The 18,396-nt window shown below is 47.0% G+C and overlaps 1 protein-coding gene across 3 annotated transcripts in view; it reads left to right on the top strand.

The window, feature by feature from the left end:
- Nucleotides 1-18,396, top strand: part of lpin1a (lipin 1a) — a 164,372-nt gene that overhangs the window by 131,157 nt on the left and 14,819 nt on the right. For all 3 annotated transcript variants that reach the window (XM_072498798.1, XM_072498799.1, XM_072498801.1), the window contains 4 exons: nt 5,106-5,247; nt 11,098-11,246; nt 11,363-11,449; nt 17,883-18,035. In XM_072498798.1, coding sequence (XP_072354899.1) covers nt 5,106-5,247; nt 11,098-11,246; nt 11,363-11,449; nt 17,883-18,035 — 531 coding nt within the window. The remainder of the gene's footprint in view (nt 1-5,105; nt 5,248-11,097; nt 11,247-11,362; nt 11,450-17,882; nt 18,036-18,396) is intronic.

The following is an 18,396-nucleotide window of genomic DNA, read 5'->3' on the forward strand; positions in this document are numbered from 1 at the left end:
TTGGCAAACAGCCATATTGGCTCTGCAAAATCCTTTTTCCTGACACCTGGGGGGTTGTGCAAAATTGGGACATCTGTCTCGGACTAGTCAAGCAACTCTAGGAATTAACTTACAGATAATGTCCCAGACACCAGCATCCCTGTGTATGTCCTGCCCCACTGGCAGGACAGACCCAGCAGATTTGGTGGCACAGTCAGGAGTCCTGAAAGTTTTAAACATTTGTGACTCTGGATCCCATTAAGTCTCATTGCATCAGGTTAAACATAGCAAAGAAACTGGTTACCATGTACTGCCCTGCTCCTGGCTGCTCAGTTAACAAATCAGTACTCCTCCATGTTGCTCATCGTTATGAGAGCACTGAGGGTGGCATGGATGCAGAATGTACCGAGTGGGAGACTTTGATGTTCATCACCAAGAGTGGCTCAGTAGCACCACTACTGACCAAGATGGTTGTGTCCTGAAGGACATGTCTGCTAGACTGGATCTGTGGCATGTGCCAAGGGAAAAACATACTTCTCATCCTCCCCAACCTGCCTGCTGTAGATGCATCTGTCCATCATATCATTGGTAGGCATGACACCATTGGTAATAATGACCACTGCACAGTCCTTGTAGTGACAAACTCCAGTCTTAACATCGAGGATACCGTCCATATTATGATACACTATTGCCGAGCTAAATTGGATCGATTTTGTATATATCTAGCAAGACTGGGCAACCATGAGGTGCTGTGGGTCATCAGCAGCAGCAGAATTGTACTCAGCCACAATCTGTAACCTCATGGCCCGGCACATCTCCCGCTCTACTGTATGAAACCCAGAGATTGAATTGTGCAGGAGAGCAATCCAGGAGCAGCACCAGGCACAGCTAAAACCTGGTGAAGCTACAACAGAGGGCTACTTGCATGCCACACAGCATAAGAAACAAGTAATCGAGCTAAGCGATTGTACAACCAATGGATCAGATCTAAACTCTACAGTCCTGACAATCTTGAATGGTGGTGGACAACTCATCGGAGGAGGAGGCTCACAAATAATCCCATTCTCAATGATGAGGGAGGCCAGCACATCAGTGCAAACAATAAGGCTGAGACTTTTACAACAGTGTTCAGCTAGAAGAGCAGTCCCCAGCATCACAGATACCAGTCTTCAGCCAATTTGATTCACTCCCATCTGATATCAAGAAACAATTGAAGGCACTGGATACTGGAAAGGTTATGGGCATTGACAATATTCTGGCAATAGTACTGAGGGCTCTGCTCCAGGACTTGCTGCACCTCTGGCTTAGCCCTTCCGGTACTGCTATAACACTGGCATCTACCCAGCAATGTGTAAAATTGCTCAGATATGCTCTGTGTGCAAAAATGTTGCTTCCTTCCGCGAGCGTCCCACTCATTCCTCTCACTTCCTCCCTCTCGCCACCTCTCTCCTGAGCCCTTGTAGCGAGGGTTCGGGAGAGGGTAGCAAAGAGCAAGGGAGGGAGTGAGCAAAGTAAGCAGTGAGGTAAGTAGTACCTGTTGGCACGTTTCTGTTATATTTTAAAAATGTGTTTTAAAAGTTTAATTTACAAATATAAGATTTTAAGAATGTTGTACAGTATTTCAATCTATAGGGTATAATGTAATTTTTGGGGGGATGAGATTTGACAGAAGCCAACTACAAATTTACATTGGTTGATTTGATTAAAGTTGCACCTTTCAGGAACACAACTACAACACTAAATGAGGAATTACTGCACATTGCATCACTCAGTTGCATCCAGAATCTTTCATATTAAAAATTGTCATTTAATGATATCTATTCAAAATGAAACAAAGACCAATTATACAAGTTGAAGGTATGTACAGTCCATTGACATAACATTCTGGAGCAGAATTTAAAAAAATTTTCATCATTGAGAATGGGAATATTTGTGGAGGTTCCTCCTGCAGTGAGTTGTTTAATTGTCCACCACCATTCACGGCTGGATGTGACCGGATTGCAGAACTTAGATCTGATGTGTTTGTTGCGGAATTACTTAGTTCTGTCTATTACTTGCTGCTTACGCTGTTTGGCACACAAGTAGTCCTGTGTTGTACCTTCACCAAGTTGACATCTTATTTTTCGGTATGAATGGTGTTGCTCCTGGCATGCTCTCCTGCACACTCCATTGAATCAGGGTTGATCCGCTGGCTTGGTAGTAATGGTAGAGTGGGGGATATGCTGGGCCATGAGGTTGTACATTGTGGTTGAAAACAATTCTGCTGCTGCTGATGGCCCTGGATGCCCCGTCTTGAGTCTATCCCATTTACAACGTTGTAATGTCCCACAACACAATGGAGGGTATCCTCAGTGTGAAGACAGGACTTTGTCCACACAAGGACTGTACAATGGTCACTTCTACCTATACTGTTATGGACAGATGCACGGATAGAAGGCAGGTTCTATGGGCAGCACCGTAGCACAAGTGGATAGCACTGTGGCTTCACAGTGGCAGGATCCCAGGTTCGATTCCCGCTGGGTCACTGTCTGTGCGGAGTCTGCATGTTCTCCCCGTGTCTGCATGGGTTTCCTCCTGGTGCTCCGGTTTCCTCCCACAGTCCAAAGATGTGCAGGTTAGGTGGATTGGCCATGATAAATTGCCCTTCGTGACCAAAAGGATTAGGAGGGGTTATTGGGTTACGGGGATAGGGTGGAAGTGAGGGCTTAAGTGGGTCGGTGCAGACTCGATGGGCTGAATGGCCTCCTTCTGCACTGTATGTTCTATGCTCTATGTTCTCAGGTTCGTGTTGTTCTCTCGTATTGGTTCCCCCACCATCTGCTGTAGTCCCAGTTTATCAGCCACGTCCTTTTAGGACCCAGCCAGTTCTGTCTGTGGTGGTACTACAAGCAACTCTTGGTGATGGACATTAAAGTTCCACACCCAGAACATATTCTGCTCCCTTGATGCTCTCTGTGCTTCCTCCAAGTGGTGTTCAACATGGAGTATTGATTCACCAGCTGATGGTGGCCAGTACATGGTAATCAGCAGGAGGTTTCCTTGCCCATGTTTAATGTGATGCCATGAGACTTAATGGGGTCCAGAGTCATGTTCAGGACTCCCAGAGCAACTCGCTCCTGACTGTATACCACTGTGCCATCACCTCTGCTGGGTCTGTCCTGCTGGTGAGACAGGACATATCCTGCCGGAATGGTGATAGTGGTGTCCAGGACCAGGGGCGTCATTCTCCGACACCCCGCCGGGTCGGAGAATGGCCGTTGGCCGCCGTGAATCACGCCCCCACCCCCGCCGAAGTCTCCGCTCCCGGAGATTGGGCGGGAATCCGGCCGTGCCGGTTGGCGGGATCCCCCGCTGGATTCTCCGGCCCGGATGGGCCGAAGTCCCGCCCAGGAATTGCCTGTCCCGCCGACGTAAATCAAACCTGGTATTTACCGGCGGGACCAGGCGGCGTGGGCGGGCTCCGGGGTCCTGGGGGGGGGGGCGCGGGGCGATCTGACCCCGGGGGGTGCCCCCACGGTGGCCTGGCCCGCGATCGGGGCCCACCGATCTGCGGGCGGGCCTGTGCCGTGGGGGCACTCTTTCCCTTCCGCCTCCGCCACGGCCTCCACCATGGCGGAGGCGGAAGAGACTCTCCCCACTGCGCATGCGCGGGAAACTGACAGCGGCCGCTGACGCTCCCGCGCATGCGCTGGGAAACTGACAGCGGCCGCTGACGCTCCTGCGCATGCGCCGCATTTCCGCGCCAGCTGGCGGGGCAACAAACGCCATTTCCGCCAGCTGGCGGGGCGGAAATCCCTCCGGTGTCGGCCTAGCCCCTCAATGTTGGGGCTAGGCCACCAAAGATGCGGAGCCTTCCGCACCTTTGGGCCGGCGCGATGCCCGTCTCATTGGCGCCGGCTTTGGCGCCAGTCGGCGGGCATCCCGCCGTTGGGGGAGAATTTCGCCCAATGTCTGTAAGATATGATTCTGTGAGTGTGGCAATCTCAGGCTGTTGCTTGACTAGTCCGAGGCAGTGCTCCTAACTTGGGCACAAGCCCCCATATATTAGTGAGGATGGATTTTCAGGGTCGACATGGCTGGGTTTGTTGTTGTGATTTCCGGTGCCTGGGCCAATGCCGGATGGTCCGTCCGGTTTCATTCCTTTTTTTTTTGTAGTGGTTGAATACCACAGGGCAGCACGGTAGCGCAGTGGTTAGCACAGTTGCTTCACAGCTCCAGGGTCCCAGGTTCGATTCCCGGCTTGGGTCACTGTCTGTGCGGAGTCTGCACGTTCTCTCCGTGTCTGCGTGGGTTTCCTCCGGGTGCTCCGGTTTCCTCCCACAGTCCAAAGATGTGCAGGTTAGGTGGTTTGGCCATGATAAATTGCCCTTAGTGTCCAAAAAGGGTGGGTGGGGTTACTGGGTTATGGGGATAGAGTGGACTTGGGTACAGTGCTCTTTCCAAGGGTGCAGACTCGATGGGCTGAATGGCCTCCTTCTGCACTAAATTCTATGAATACAGCTGAGTGGCTTGCTAGGTCATTTCAAAGGGCATTTAAGAGTCAACCACATTGCTGTGGGAGTCACATGTAGGCCAGACCAGGTAAAGATGGCAGATTTCCTTCCCTAAAGGACATTAGTGAACCAAATGGGCTTTTACAACAATCAACAATGATTGTCATCATTAAACTTTTAATACTAAATTTTTTTTTTGAATTTAAATTCCACCACCTGCCGTGGTGGAATTCCAACCCGGGCCCCCAGATCATTATCCTGGGTCTCTGGATTGCTAGCCCAGCAATAATACCACTACGCAACAGCGCCCCCGCCCCCCTAGGATTGCATAGAAATGCACTCTTCAATGATCCAGTGGGCATACTCTGAGAAGCAGGGAAATGTTACGTTCTGATGCACATCATCATCCTTGCAATACCTGAAACTGGTTAATTTCATTTAATGTATCAAAAGCAATTCACTGTGGTGGTGCAGGTATCAGAGTTTGATGGGTGGTGGGGAGGGGTGGGGGGGGGGGTGATTCACTTTTGGTTTCCTTAATATGATGATGTGTGTATTTCAACTTGTTATTTTCCATGAAGAAAGTGAATGATGTGTTGTAGCTAGTCGGTGCTGTGCTTGAACTTTTGTTAGGTTAAATGATGAGTCATCATCAAGTGATGAAGATGTTCGGATGATCAACCAAAATTGTAGCGCAGGCCAGCAAGATCACAGCCCGCCAGCTTTGTCGTATGTTTCATATGTGAAATCCCTTCGACTCAGCTCTGACCAGCTGGTAAGTACAAAATATTTTATTGGATATTGTTTGGATGAAGTTTCCGTGATCTATATTAACATCATATGGTAAGCAATTATAGGCTGCTACCTGCTAATTTTTGAACTGAAAGTCTACCATCATGTTATTTGTTTTCAGCTATACTTATTAAAGGGTCAGTTTTAATCACCTACTATATGGTAAACCAAGATCTTTTGGTTATATTAAGCATTTAACTTGCATATTTGGCTTGATCTAAATAACTGAAAAGCCTGCCCTGATTCCTGACCTCCTCCTTCCTAGATCCACTGCTGCAACTTGAACTTGTAACAATGGGCATGGGTACAAAATAACTTTCCCTCATTGCATTATTGTGTATTAGAAATGTATTAATACACCCAGTGCAAGAGAATTATTATGTTGTCCTGGACTGTAATTTAACATTTTAAGTTGATTAGAATATTGAAATAAGGACCAATATAGATATCCATAACTGCAAAACACTCCCCAGGTCATGTATATTTGGACGTTATAGCCACCTTTCTGATCCCAAGGAATCCAGCTTTCTTGCACTTGCTTTGCTGTTTGAAAAGCAAATCTTTTTAATATTTAAAAGGATGCGGTCTATGTCTTCCTCCTCTGATAAACTGCCTGATTCAGTTGTCTGGTATTACTGTGACCTGAAAACTGTTAACTGCACAGTTGGAGATCACCCCCCCCCGCCGGGCCAGAGAATCGCCGGGGGGGGCGGTGTGAATCCCCCCCCGCCGGCTGCCGAATTCTCCAGCGCCGGAGATTTGGCGGGGGCGGGAATCGCGCTGGACGGCGGCCGCTAGTAGCGGCCCTCCCAGTGATTCTCCGGCCCGCGATGGGCCGAGTGGACGCCCGTTTTCGGTGTGTCCCGCTGGCGTATATTACACCAGGTATTTGGCGGCGGGTCCTGGCTGCGCAGGCGGCCTCGGGGGTCCTCGTGGGGGTTGGGGGAGGGGGCGCGGGGGGATCTGGCCCCCGGGAGGTGCCCCCACGGTGGCCTGGCCCGCAATCGGGGCCCACCGATCCGCGGGCGGGCATGTGCCGTGGGGGCACTCTATTCCGCACCGACGGCTGTTCCGGTCCACCATGGCCGGTGCGGAGATGAAGCCCTCTGCGCATGCCCTGGGATGACGCCAGCACACGCTGGCGCTCCTGCGCATAGGTCAACTCGCGCCGGCCGGCGGAGGCCCTTCGGCGATGGTTGGCGTGGCGCCAAGCCCCTTCACCGCCTGCCGGCGCGGCGCAAACCACTCCGGGGCTGGCCTAGCCCCTGAAGGTGCGGAGGATTCCGCACCTTTGGGGCGGCCCGACGCAAGAGTGGTTCACGCCACTCCTCGGCGCCAGGACCCCCCGCCTCGCCGGGCAGGGGAGAATCCCGCCCCATTTTTATATTTTCTAGTCTTTCCTTGAAAGGAAACTACTTTCAAGTTTTGAAATACTGTGGATAAATGGAAGTAAACAAGCTAAAATAGATGGGGAGCGGGGGGAGGGGGGTGGAAATCGGTCCTATAGATTTGCTTTAAATATAAATTTAAGGATACAAGAACATGAGGAATAACGTTAAGGAATGAATAAGGAAAGCAATGAGGGAGTATAAGGAGAGAATCTCCAAATAATATTCACAAAGATGCAGTATTTTTCAAGTATATGGATCGGAAGAGAATTGTTAATTTTGAGGTGGAATCCTGAGAGAAGGGGCCAGTGACTATTTGAAAATAATTGGAAATTGGTGGGTATAAATATGAGAAAGGACGTCAAGGCCTGGGACTGTTTTCATTCGAACAAGGAGATTAAGGAGTGATTTAGTAGTGTTGCTTAATACTATGATGATCAAAGTAAACTGAAAGATTATTCCCAATAGTTGTGAGTTTAGGTTGAGTGAGACCGGTACAAAGTTAAATGTGAAGGATTTAGGACAGAGAGCAGGCAAAAAGACTTTTGCACAGAGAATTTTGAAGCTGTGGCATGCACTACATGAGTGCGGGATTGAAGCAGAGATCATGCCAAGGTTAGCTGCCTGGTGCAAGGAATATGGGAACAGGGTAAAGCATATGGACTGAAGACTAAAGCTCAGGTGGAGGCTAAACGCCAATATGGACTGATGAACTCAACAGTTTCTGTCTTGTTATTTGCACATAATACACCATAAAGATTATTATTATAATTGCATATGTGTAGGATATGTAGGATAACTTGTCAATTGAAGAAATGCTGTAGGATGATGCCTTATTACTGGGTTATTTTTAAATACTCTTTCTTTCTGGGATGCAATTATGTTACCACACGACAGTTTTGTGTGCATGTCATTGTAAAGATGGTGGTACAACTCAATTATTCAGCATGCTGGGTCCCGGTGAGCTGCACGTGGAGGAGGAGTGGGGATCGCTCAGAAACAGCCTGAAAGTCGGAGCACGGAGAGGATCACAAGGACAAAATAAGAATTTTTTAATTCAACCTTCCTTGTTCCTCTCCTGCAAATTTTTTTTTTTTTTAATCCCTTTTTATAAAAAAGAAAATCGATTTTAAAGGGAAGGCACAGACAGAAATATGCCTCCAAATAATAAATTTGAGGGGACGGCGAGATGTAAGAAGGAACAGCAGCGAAGGCGAAGGAAAAAAGCAGGAGCTGCGGCCGTGCAGGCAGACGACCCCACAGGGCGAGGCGGAGGTTCAGGCGAATCAGGAAGCGGAAAAGCTGGCCAGCTGAGCAGGAACAGGACGCGGCGACCCTCCCCCCACCCCCGCACGGGGAGGAATGGAGAAGCGTGCTAAAAATGGAAATAAACGCCATAAAGGAGGAGATAAAAACGGAGATAAACGCCATGAGGGAGGCACTCGGGACGGAGCTCCACACAATGATGAAGGAGATGCTGGCGGAGACAACCGGAAAAAATGCAGCGAACCATCAATGGCCTGGAAAGGAAGGTGGAGGTGCAGGAGAAAACTATTCAGGAGTTGCAGAGGGTCGCCTTGGACCAGAGCGACAGGATGGTAACTCAGGAAACCTAGGTGAAAAGGCTGGTAACGACCCAGGGGAGCCTAAGAGGGAAAGTGGAGGACCAGGAAAATAGGTCCAGATGGCAGAATGTTAAAATTGTGGGTCTGCCAGAAGGGATGGAGGGCAGAGACCCAGCATGCTATGTCACCCAAATGCTGGGCAGGCTAGTGGGAAGGGAGAAGTTTCCAAACCCTCCAGAAATCGACAGGGCGCACAGGTCGCTTCGACCCAGGCCCAAAGTCGGGGAGCAGCCCAGAGCAATTATCGTGAAGCTGCACAGGTTCCAAGTCAGGGAAAAAATCCTAAAGTGGGCCCGGCAGACGAAAGCGAGCACGTGGGCAGGGAAGACCATAAGGGTGTACCAGGACATTGGGGCGGACCTGGCCAAAAGAAGGGCTGAATTCACCAGGGCCAAATCAGCACTCTACAAAAGTAATGTGAAATTTGGGATGTTATTCTGAGTAACATTTGAGGGGAAGGAGCTGTTTTTTAACACCCCAGCGGCAGCAGAGGAGTTTGTTAAAGCAAACAATCTGGGGGAGGGACGGCCACAACGGCCATCATGAAAGCGACGGGGATGGAAAAGAAAGGAATAATCGGAACAAAGAGCAGCGGGCAGACCGCAAACAGAGACAACACAATCACGAACTGTACAAACGTGTTTGGTGCACACTACTAGAGAATCTGATAGGCACAAGCAACGAGAAGGGGGAGCTATGTGGGAAAATATACGGACAGCTACTGGACAGAGCCCGGACTCCACTGGACGAGACCAGACAAAAATGGGAGGACGAACTGGGGACAGAGGTAGGATGGGGACTCTGGAGCAAAGCACTGAGCAGTGTGAACTCCACCTCCTCCTGCGCAAGGCTAAGCCTAATGCAGCTCAAAGTGGTGCACAGAGCGCACCTGACCAGAACCCGAATGAGCAGGTTCTTCTGGAAGTGGAGAACAAATGTGAGCGGTGCCAGAGGGGCCCGGCCAACCACACCCACATGTTTTGGGCTTGCCTCAGACTTGCTGGGTTCTGGACAACCTTCTCCGAGGCAATGTCCAAGGTTGTGGGGGTGAGGGTGAAGCCATGCCCAATAGTGGCAATCTTCAGAGTATCGGAGCAGCCAGAGTTACACATGGGGCAGGGGGCCAGTGCCCTTGCTTTCGCTTCCCTAATCGCAGGCTGGAGAATCCTGCTCGGCTGCCGATCGGCAGCACCGCCCAAAGCTGCAGACTGGCTCGCTGACCTTTTGGAATTTATCCACCTGGTGAAGATTAAGTACGCCAGCCGAGGGTCAGAGGAAGGCTTCCTGGATACTTGGGGGCAGTTTGTCAGCCTGTTCCTAAACCTGTTCGAGACCTACAACGAGGAGTAACCTAATAAGCACAGCCGAAGCCGGGGGGGGGGGGGGGGAGGAACCAAAGACAGATCCAGAGGGCAATGAATGGCAGTAAGATCAGTTAAACGAAGGACAAACTAAACCGCTGTATAATAAAGGAAATTAGCGCAGGCGAGAAAAATGTGATGTGTACAACTGTTTATAAATATGAGAACTGCCAATAAAAAGATTTTTTTTTTTTAAATAAAAAATTATTCAGCATGCTAAAGTTGTGATACATCTGGCCCATTCTAGGAAGTTCTAGCACACAACTCCCTGTTTCTTTGCAAACTGTTTATTCTCATGAACTGAGAAATGTTAAGCAAACATTTGTAAAACACTGGTTTGGCCGAGACAAGTCCTGGCTATCATAAATCTGTTCAATTTTCTCACTGTCTCAGTATTGAACATCCTCTTGATGTGACATTAGCACAATGTGAGGCTTCCCTCTATTCTGCTCACCTCCTTGCCTTAACTAGGGTAAATTCTTGCACCTTTCGCACACTGTGGGCGCGATCTCCCGGCCACACTGCGCTGGAAAAGGATCTCGCCTTGCTCTGATGTGCAGAGTCGCCTAGGAGACCTTGGGCGAGCGCTATTTGGTACTGGTCCCCACAAATGGGGAGGAGACCGATTGGCACTCGTAGGGGTCTCCAAAGGGGATCGTAGGCCCCCAGCTGCATACCCTTTGGGCAGGGTGGTGTCCTGGCACTGCTGGTGCCACCTGGTACCCTGGCAGTGCCAGCCTGTCACCCTGGCAGTGCCATCCTGGCACTTTCAAGGTGTCCAGGTGGCACTGGCAGGGGCACTGCCAGAGTGTCAGGTTGGCACTGCCAAGGTGCCAAGATGGCATTTTCTGCGCACGCGCAAATGGGCCGGAGTTGCCCACTGTGTGTTAGAAGGTGCGGTGGGGGGAGCCGGGGGACCCTTCCATATTGTGTTCGGGCTGGGGGGAGGTTGAGGTTTTTTTTGTGGGCCTCCGAGATCAGGAGGCAATTTAAAAATAACGTCCTGATCTTGCGCTACAAAAAGGAGTTCCGGCGAGCTGGGCTCCCGGTTGTAAAAAATGGGGCTATATTCGGCCTCGCAGTCCCCGTTTAGGCCCCTTATTCAACACGAGTAGCGTTGAATAGCCATGTGTTTCGTGGCACTGCGAGTGTGGGGAAACATGTGGCTAAACACGATAGCTAGGGGACTTTGTTCCCTTTTGGGAAGGTCGCGCCTGCATCTCCAAGATTGGGTGTGCTAATGTTAGCCAGTTTTGTAGTGTGGGCACACACACCATTAGATTTAAACTGAAGCAAATGTTCTTTGTTGTGATAGTCAATTTCACTCCCTTTTTTATTGTATATAATAAGAGATGATCAGATCAAAGTGCACAAACTGATAATTTTAAGAAATCCCAGGAAGCAAAGCTGTCTGACACCACATTTGTTGGTGAATAAAGCCTATTCTCTGAATTAACAGAAGAGTCTTCAATTAAAGGAAGGTCCGAATGATGTTGTGTTTAGTGTCACAACACAGTACCAGGGCACATGTCGTTGTGAAGGTACCATCTACCTCTGGAACTGGAATGACAAAATTGTTATTTCTGATATTGATGGAACAATTACAAGGTACGTGTTGATCTGATGTACTTCCAAATAGTCAGTCATATTTGAAGTAGGGACCATTTGTTTTCCAAATACAGACTGTAGGATTCTGAACCATTTTTCTTATTATAATTGTACAGATCTGATGCCTTGGGTCATATTTTACCTACACTTGGTAAGGATTGGACGCATCAAGGCATAGCAAAACTCTACCACAAAGTTAGTCAGTAAGTTTTTTAGTTACGTTTGCAGAAGCCTTCAACCATTCTGATAAATTGGGCGTACCAGTTTATTTGTTTTATGTTTTATCTGTCTCTAAATCCATGCAGGCTACCGCAGAAATTACCAGTACTGAGTATTGAAGGGTCTGAATGCTACATAAATGATCACTGCTTTTCTTCTATATTAACGAACTAGAGATGAGAGTACAGGGAACAGTTTCAAAATTTGCAGATTACATAAAATGGAGGGTTATGAGAGATGTCAGGAAAACATAGGCTGGTGAAATGCTTGGCCACACAACAGGTGAAATGTAAGGCTGGGAAGTGTGGAGTGGTGCATTTTGGGAGGAAGAACAAGGAGGGGGGTAGAAAATAAAGGATACAATTCGAAACAAGTGCAGGAGCAAAGTTAATAAGGCATATGAGGCATCGAGTACAAAAGCAAGGAGGTTAAGCAAACATTTGTAAAACACTGGTTTGGCCTATACAAGTGTTGTTTCCAATTCTGTGAATGAGAATGATTCCAGGGCAGTGGAACTTTGCATGGATAGATTGGGGAAGTTGGGGCTGTTCCCTTTGGAGATTTGATAGAGTTTCAAAATATTTTGGGGTCTGGACAGAGTAGTTATGGACAAACTGTTCCCATTGGCAGAATGGCTGAGAATCAGAGAGGCCAAGGCAGTCTGAGAAAAGTATTTTCTGTGCAGCGAGTAGATTTGGGATCCACTACCTGAGATTGAATCATGGCTTTCGAAAGGGATTTGAAAAATTATCCGAAGACTGGAAAATTGTGGGCTACAGGAAAAAGGTGAGGGAGTGGGACTACTCGAGTTACTCTTGCAGGGGGTGACATGGATATATTGGGCCAAAAGGCCTCTTTCTGGGCTGTATCCATTCTATGATTATCTGAAATGAATAAGCCAGTTCAAACTTCATGGCAACATAAAATAATTGTTTTCAGAATGTTCCATTGAATTCGCAGCCAAAGAATTATCTTACAATTTAGACACTGTTGTGTAGAAACTGCAATTAGTTTGCACCCAGGAAGAACCTAGATTGAAACCCCGCTAACAAAAGGGAATCTGTGTTTTTTTTAAAACGTTGGCGAGGAATGCCCCACCGAGGCCGCACGTACTCGCCCCCAATCTCCCCCCTCCCCTGACTACCCACTGCAGCCTCTGGACACCCCCCAATGCTTCAATTTACCTTTTAGGGGTCTTCAAGCCCCCCCTCACCCCACCTCATAAGATGTGGTAGGGTCAGGCCTCTGTTCAAGTATCTATATCTCCCGTGATGGCAGAGAACAAGCAAGAGTTATGTATTAATGTTACATAGAATGTAAGTGTTCATAAAATTCTTTATGGCAGCAGTGGAAAATAAAACACTTACCTGTATTTTCCACTGTCTGTAGTAAGCTCTCTCAGGATGGATATTCTCTAGTCAAAGCATCAGAACAGGAAACTAGAATGGTTTGTGAGGGTTGTCGGTGAGGAAATATTTGGATACAGGATTATTTATTTGTGGTGACTTTGGGCCAAGATGTTATTCAAACCTTGTATTTTGGTCTTGTAAAAAATGTGAATAATTTCAGCAGATAAATGAAAACTTCCCTACCATAGCCTTACATAGAGGATAAATTATAATGACAGAGGTTTAGTGACATGAACACTACATTACAGTGGAACTGGCTGAAACGTGCATGTCATGTATTAAGTTACAATCATAAATTCCAGTGAAATTAATTAAACCATTGGAGAGCAATTCTTGAGAGAAACACATTGTTATGGAGGTATGAAATAGGCAGAAAATCCAGCTTCATAAACACTGGCATAATTCTTGTGGCTTTTTAATTCCTTAAACTATCAACACTTGCTCAAATATGATTTTGCCAAATGAATGGCATTTGGAGTACACTTGCACATTGAGACACTATCAATTCTCAGAATTGAATTGAAGTTTTGCAGGCATGTCACATAATGGAATTCCAAGAAAAGAAAGGGAGACTTGCCTTTAGACAATGACTTTCTGAACCACCAGACATTTAGATAGTACTTTCCAGCACTGGATTTTAATAAGGTCAGATATAATTTGGCCAGATTGGAAGCAGAGAATTGTAGGTAAATCTGTGACAGTATTCAAGAAGGAAATAGGGAGAGTACAGGCCAACGTGCTCCAATTGCACATTTTCCCTGTGTCTGCGTGGGTCTCAGCCCCCACAACCCAAAGATGTGTAGGGTAGATGGTTTTGCCATGCTAAATTGCCCCTTAATTGGAAAAAAACAATTGGGTACTCCAAATTAAAAAAAATAACATGCTCTAATCAAGACAAATCCAGTGAATCTTGGATAGCGGATATATACAGCATTAAATAAAAAGAAAAAGGGAGGCATATGGCAGATATCAAAGTCTCAAAACAGCAGAAGCGCTAGAGGTGTATAAAATGTGCAAGAAGGAACTTGAAAAGAAAATTAGCATAGCAAAAAGGGAGATGAAAAGATATTGGCAGGTAAAATAAAGGAAAATCCTAATTCGTTTTACAAGTACATTAAGGGTAAAAGGATAACTAGGGGAGGGCTCATTAAGGACCATAGTGGTAATTTGTGTGTGGAGCCAGAGGATGTAGGTAGGGTTCTAAGTGAATACTTTGTGTCAGTTGCACTCGTGAGAAGGACAGTGTGGATATAGATATCAAGAAGAAGGACTGTAATAAAGTTTAAGAGATTACAGAGAGGAGGTTCTGAGTGGTCTGGCAGGCTTAAAAGTAAACAAATATCCAGGCCCAGATGAAATGTATCTCAGGCTGTCGAGTGAGGCAACGGAGGAAATAGCAGGGGTGCTGGCTATAATTTTCAATTCCTCTCTGGTCACAGGAGAGGTGCTGGAGGACTGGAGGATAGCCAATGTGATACCATTATTCAAGAAGGGACGAAGGGATAAACCAGGAAAATACAGGCCTCTCCGCCTAATCTCAGTGGTGGGGAAACTAGTGGAAGCAATTCTGAGGGTGGCATTATTATTTGGAGAAGCAGGGATTAATCAAGAACAGTCGGCATGGTGTTGTTAAGGGGAGGTCATGTCTGACCAATAATTGAATTTTTTGAAGAGGTGACCAGGTGTGTCGATAAGGAAAATGTATTTCATGTTGTTTACTTGGACCTTAGCAAGGCTTTTGATAAGGTCCCACATTGGAGTCTATTGGTGAAGCTAAGAGCCCATGGATTCCAAGGAAATTTGGAAAATTTGATCCAGAATTGGCTGAGTGGCAGGAAGTAGAGGGTGATGATGGAAGGGTGTTTTTCTGACTGGACGCCTGTGTCCAGTGGGGTCCCACAGGTATCAGTGTGTGGCCCTTGCTGCTTGTGGTTTATATAAAAAATTTAGATATGAAGGAGGGTTGATCAGTAAGTTTGCAGATGATACGCATATTGGTGGGGTGACAGATAGTGAGGAGAATAGCCTGCGATTGTAGGAGGATATAGATGGGCTGATCAGTGGCAAATGGAATTCAATCCGGATAAGTGTGAGGTGATGCACTTGGGCAGGATAAACCAGGGAAGGAGATGCATGGCATCTGGTAGCAGTGACGATCAGAGGGATCTTGGTGTGTATGTACATCCATCCCTTAAGGTAGCAGAGCAGGTGGATACAGTGGTTAAGAAAGCATATGGTAGGTCTCCCTCTGTCACTGGCGAGTCGGGTACAGGCGGTTAAAATGAACTTGTTGCCGCGATTTCTGTTTATTTCGCAATGCCTGCTGATTTTCCTGCCAAAGGCATTTTTCAGAGAGATTGAAGGAATGATTGCCTCGTTCATATGGGGAGGGAAGGTGGCCAGAGTTAGAAAGGTGCTGCTACAGAAGGGAAGGCAGGCAGGGGGTTTGGGTCTTCCGAACCTGATGTATTATTACTGGGCGGCGAATGTGGAGAATGTGCGGAGCTGGGTCAGAGGGGTTGATTCTCAGTGGGTCAGAATGGAGGAGAGTTTGTGAAGGGGGTCGGGATTGAAGGCGCTAGCAACAGCGCCGCTCCTGATAGCTCCGGGGAAATACTCAGGGAGTCCAGTAATAATAGCTTCATTGAGAATTTGGAGGCAGTTTCGCCATCACTTCGGGTTGGGGGCAGGGTCAAGGGAAATACCGATTCGGGGGAACCACAGATTTGAGCCAGGGAGGTGGGATGGAAATTTTCAGAAATGGGAGGAGAAGGGGATTAAGACACTAAAAGATTTGTTTCTTGGGGGTCGGTTTGCAGGATTGAAAGAGCTGGAAGTAAAGTATGGGCTGGAGCAGGGGGAAATGTTTAGATACATGCAGGTTCGAGATTTTGCCAGGAAGGAGATACAGAGTTTCCCAGTGGAGCCGGCCTCCACAATGCTGGAGGAGGTGCTGTCAACAGGGGGACTGGAGAATGGGGTAGTGTCGACGGTTTACAGGGCTATTTTGGAAGAGGAGAAGACACCACTGGACGGGTTCAAAGCAAAGTGGGGGGAAGAATTGGGAGAAAGCATGGAGGAGAGGGTCTGGCGTGAGGTGCTCCGGAGAGTGAACACCTCCACCTAGTGCATGAGGTTGGGGCTGCTACAGCTGAAGGTGGTTTAAGAGCACACCTCACAAGGGCAAGGATGAGCCGGCTCTTTGAGGGGGTAGAAGATGTGTGTGAACGTTGTGGGGGGAGGGGGGGGGGTGCCCTCAAATCACATTCATAAGTTTTGGTCCTATCCAAAGCTGGAGGATTACTGGGAGGAAGTTTTTAAGGTAATCTCTGAAATAGTGCATGTCAAACTGGACCCGGGCCCTTGGGAGGTCATATTCGGGGTATCGGACTAGCCGGGGTTGGAAACGGGTGCAGAGGCAGATGTCGTAGCCTTCGCCTCGTTGATCGCCCGAAGGCAGATCCTGATGGGATGGAGAGCAACCTCTCCACCCTGTGTCCTGGCATGGCGGGAGGACCTGTTGGAATTCTTGACTCTTGAGAAGGTTAAGTTTGAACTAAGGGGAAGGATGGAGGGGTTCTACAATTCACGGGCGTTATTCATTATGCACTTTCAAGAATTGGATTACAGCAAACATTAGATGGGGGGTGGGGATGGGGGAGGGGGACTGTATGTGTTAATGGTGACTATGGGTAATTCCTTATTGCTGTTTGTAATTTGTTTATGTTAACATGCGGGCTCATGTTTGGGGGTTTGGTGGGAGGGTGGGTTCGTTGTTATTGATATGGGGATTGACATTATATTCGTTACTGATTATTGTTTATTGTTGGTGGGTGCCAATTCGGGAGAAAATGTGAAAAAGGAGGAGAATAAAAATATTTTTTTAAAAATAGAAAGCACATGGTATACTTGCCTTTATTAGCCGAGACATGGAGTTTAAGAGCAGGGAGTTAATGCTGGAACTATATAAAAGGTTGGTTAGGCCACAGTTAAGAGTATTGTGTGCAGTTCTGGAATCCACATTGCAGGAGGGATGTGATTACTCGAAAGGGTGAAGAGGAGATTTACTGGGTTGGTGCCTGAGCTGGAGAGTTTTAGTTATGAAGAGAGATTGGATAGACTGGGGTGGTTTTCCTTGGAGCAGAGGAGACTGAGAGGGGGACATGATTGAGCCGTATAAAATTATGAGAGGCGTAGATAGAGTAGACAGGAAGAAACTTTTTCCCCTTGGTGGAGCGATCAATGACTAGGGGGCGTAGATTTGGGGTAAGGGGCAGGAGGATTAGAGGGGATGTAGGGAAAATATTTTTACTCAGAGGGTGGTGGGAGTGTGGAACTCGCTGCCTGAAAGGGTTGTGGAGGCAGAGACCCTCATAACAAATGAATATTTACGATATGCACTTGTGATCCTACGACATAAAAGGCTATGGGCCAAATGCTGGGAAATGGGATTAGAATGGATTAGGTGGTTGTTTTTGACCGACACAGACTCGATGGGGCCAAGGGCCTTTTTGTGCTGTATGACTCTATGACTCTAACAAAGTGCTTTGAAAGCGTAGACACTGTTGTAATGTAGAAAACATGGTAGTCAATCTGTTCGTAGCAAGCTCCCACAAACAAATGTGCTAATGATCCGATTCTGTTTTTTATGTGATGTTGATTGCGGGATAAATATCGGCCAGACCACCAGGGATAATCCCCCAAAGTTACCTACTTCGTAACTCCACCTAGGTTCTGTAACCCTCAATATCTTTGCTGAGCAAAAATCTAACAATCTTATCCACAGTCTTTTAGGTGGGCAAATCCTAGATTTCCACTACCGTTAGTGACATAAATTGCTTCTGATTTCATTTCCAAATGGTCTTGCTCTAATTTTAAGATGATGTCCTCTTGTTTTGCATTTCCTCGTCAAATATATAAGTTAACAGGCCATGAATGAAGATTAAGAAAACACAATGGCTGACAATGTAATCATTGAGTTCTATAAATATTTTAATTCTATTTGCAGAAATGGGTACAAGTTCCTGTATTGCTCAGCACGTGCTATTGGGATGGCTCATATGACTCGTGGATATTTGCACTGGGTTAATGAAAAGGGCACAGTGTTGCCAAAAGGCCCTTTGTTACTGTGTCCCAGTAGTGTGTTCTCAGCATTGCACAGGTAAGGTATCTCTTGCTGCTTTTATTAATGTCCTGTTTTTCAGTTGCATTCTTAAGGTAAATGGATGGTGTGACTATGGAGAAAATCAAGTTCTCCCAGGCGAAGGCCATATTAACCTCTTCCTAAATAGTTTTTAAAAGATTGCAAGTGGATGTTGATATTGTTGCTATTAATATCAGTATAGACTGAACAGATTATTCCCCACCTCTGCCTTTCAAATTTAATTTGAATGCTAAAAATCCAATTGAGGTTTGTTGACCTGCAATGGTTGAATTAGGTGCATCAATTCGTTAAAATTCTACCTGTAATACAGAAGTCAGACATTAAATTGGAAAGGGCAAATAAAGTTTTGATTGTTGCA

This window comes from Scyliorhinus torazame, chromosome 4, assembly GCF_047496885.1.
Source record: "Scyliorhinus torazame isolate Kashiwa2021f chromosome 4, sScyTor2.1, whole genome shotgun sequence".
Taxonomy (NCBI): Eukaryota; Metazoa; Chordata; class Chondrichthyes; order Carcharhiniformes; family Scyliorhinidae; genus Scyliorhinus; species Scyliorhinus torazame.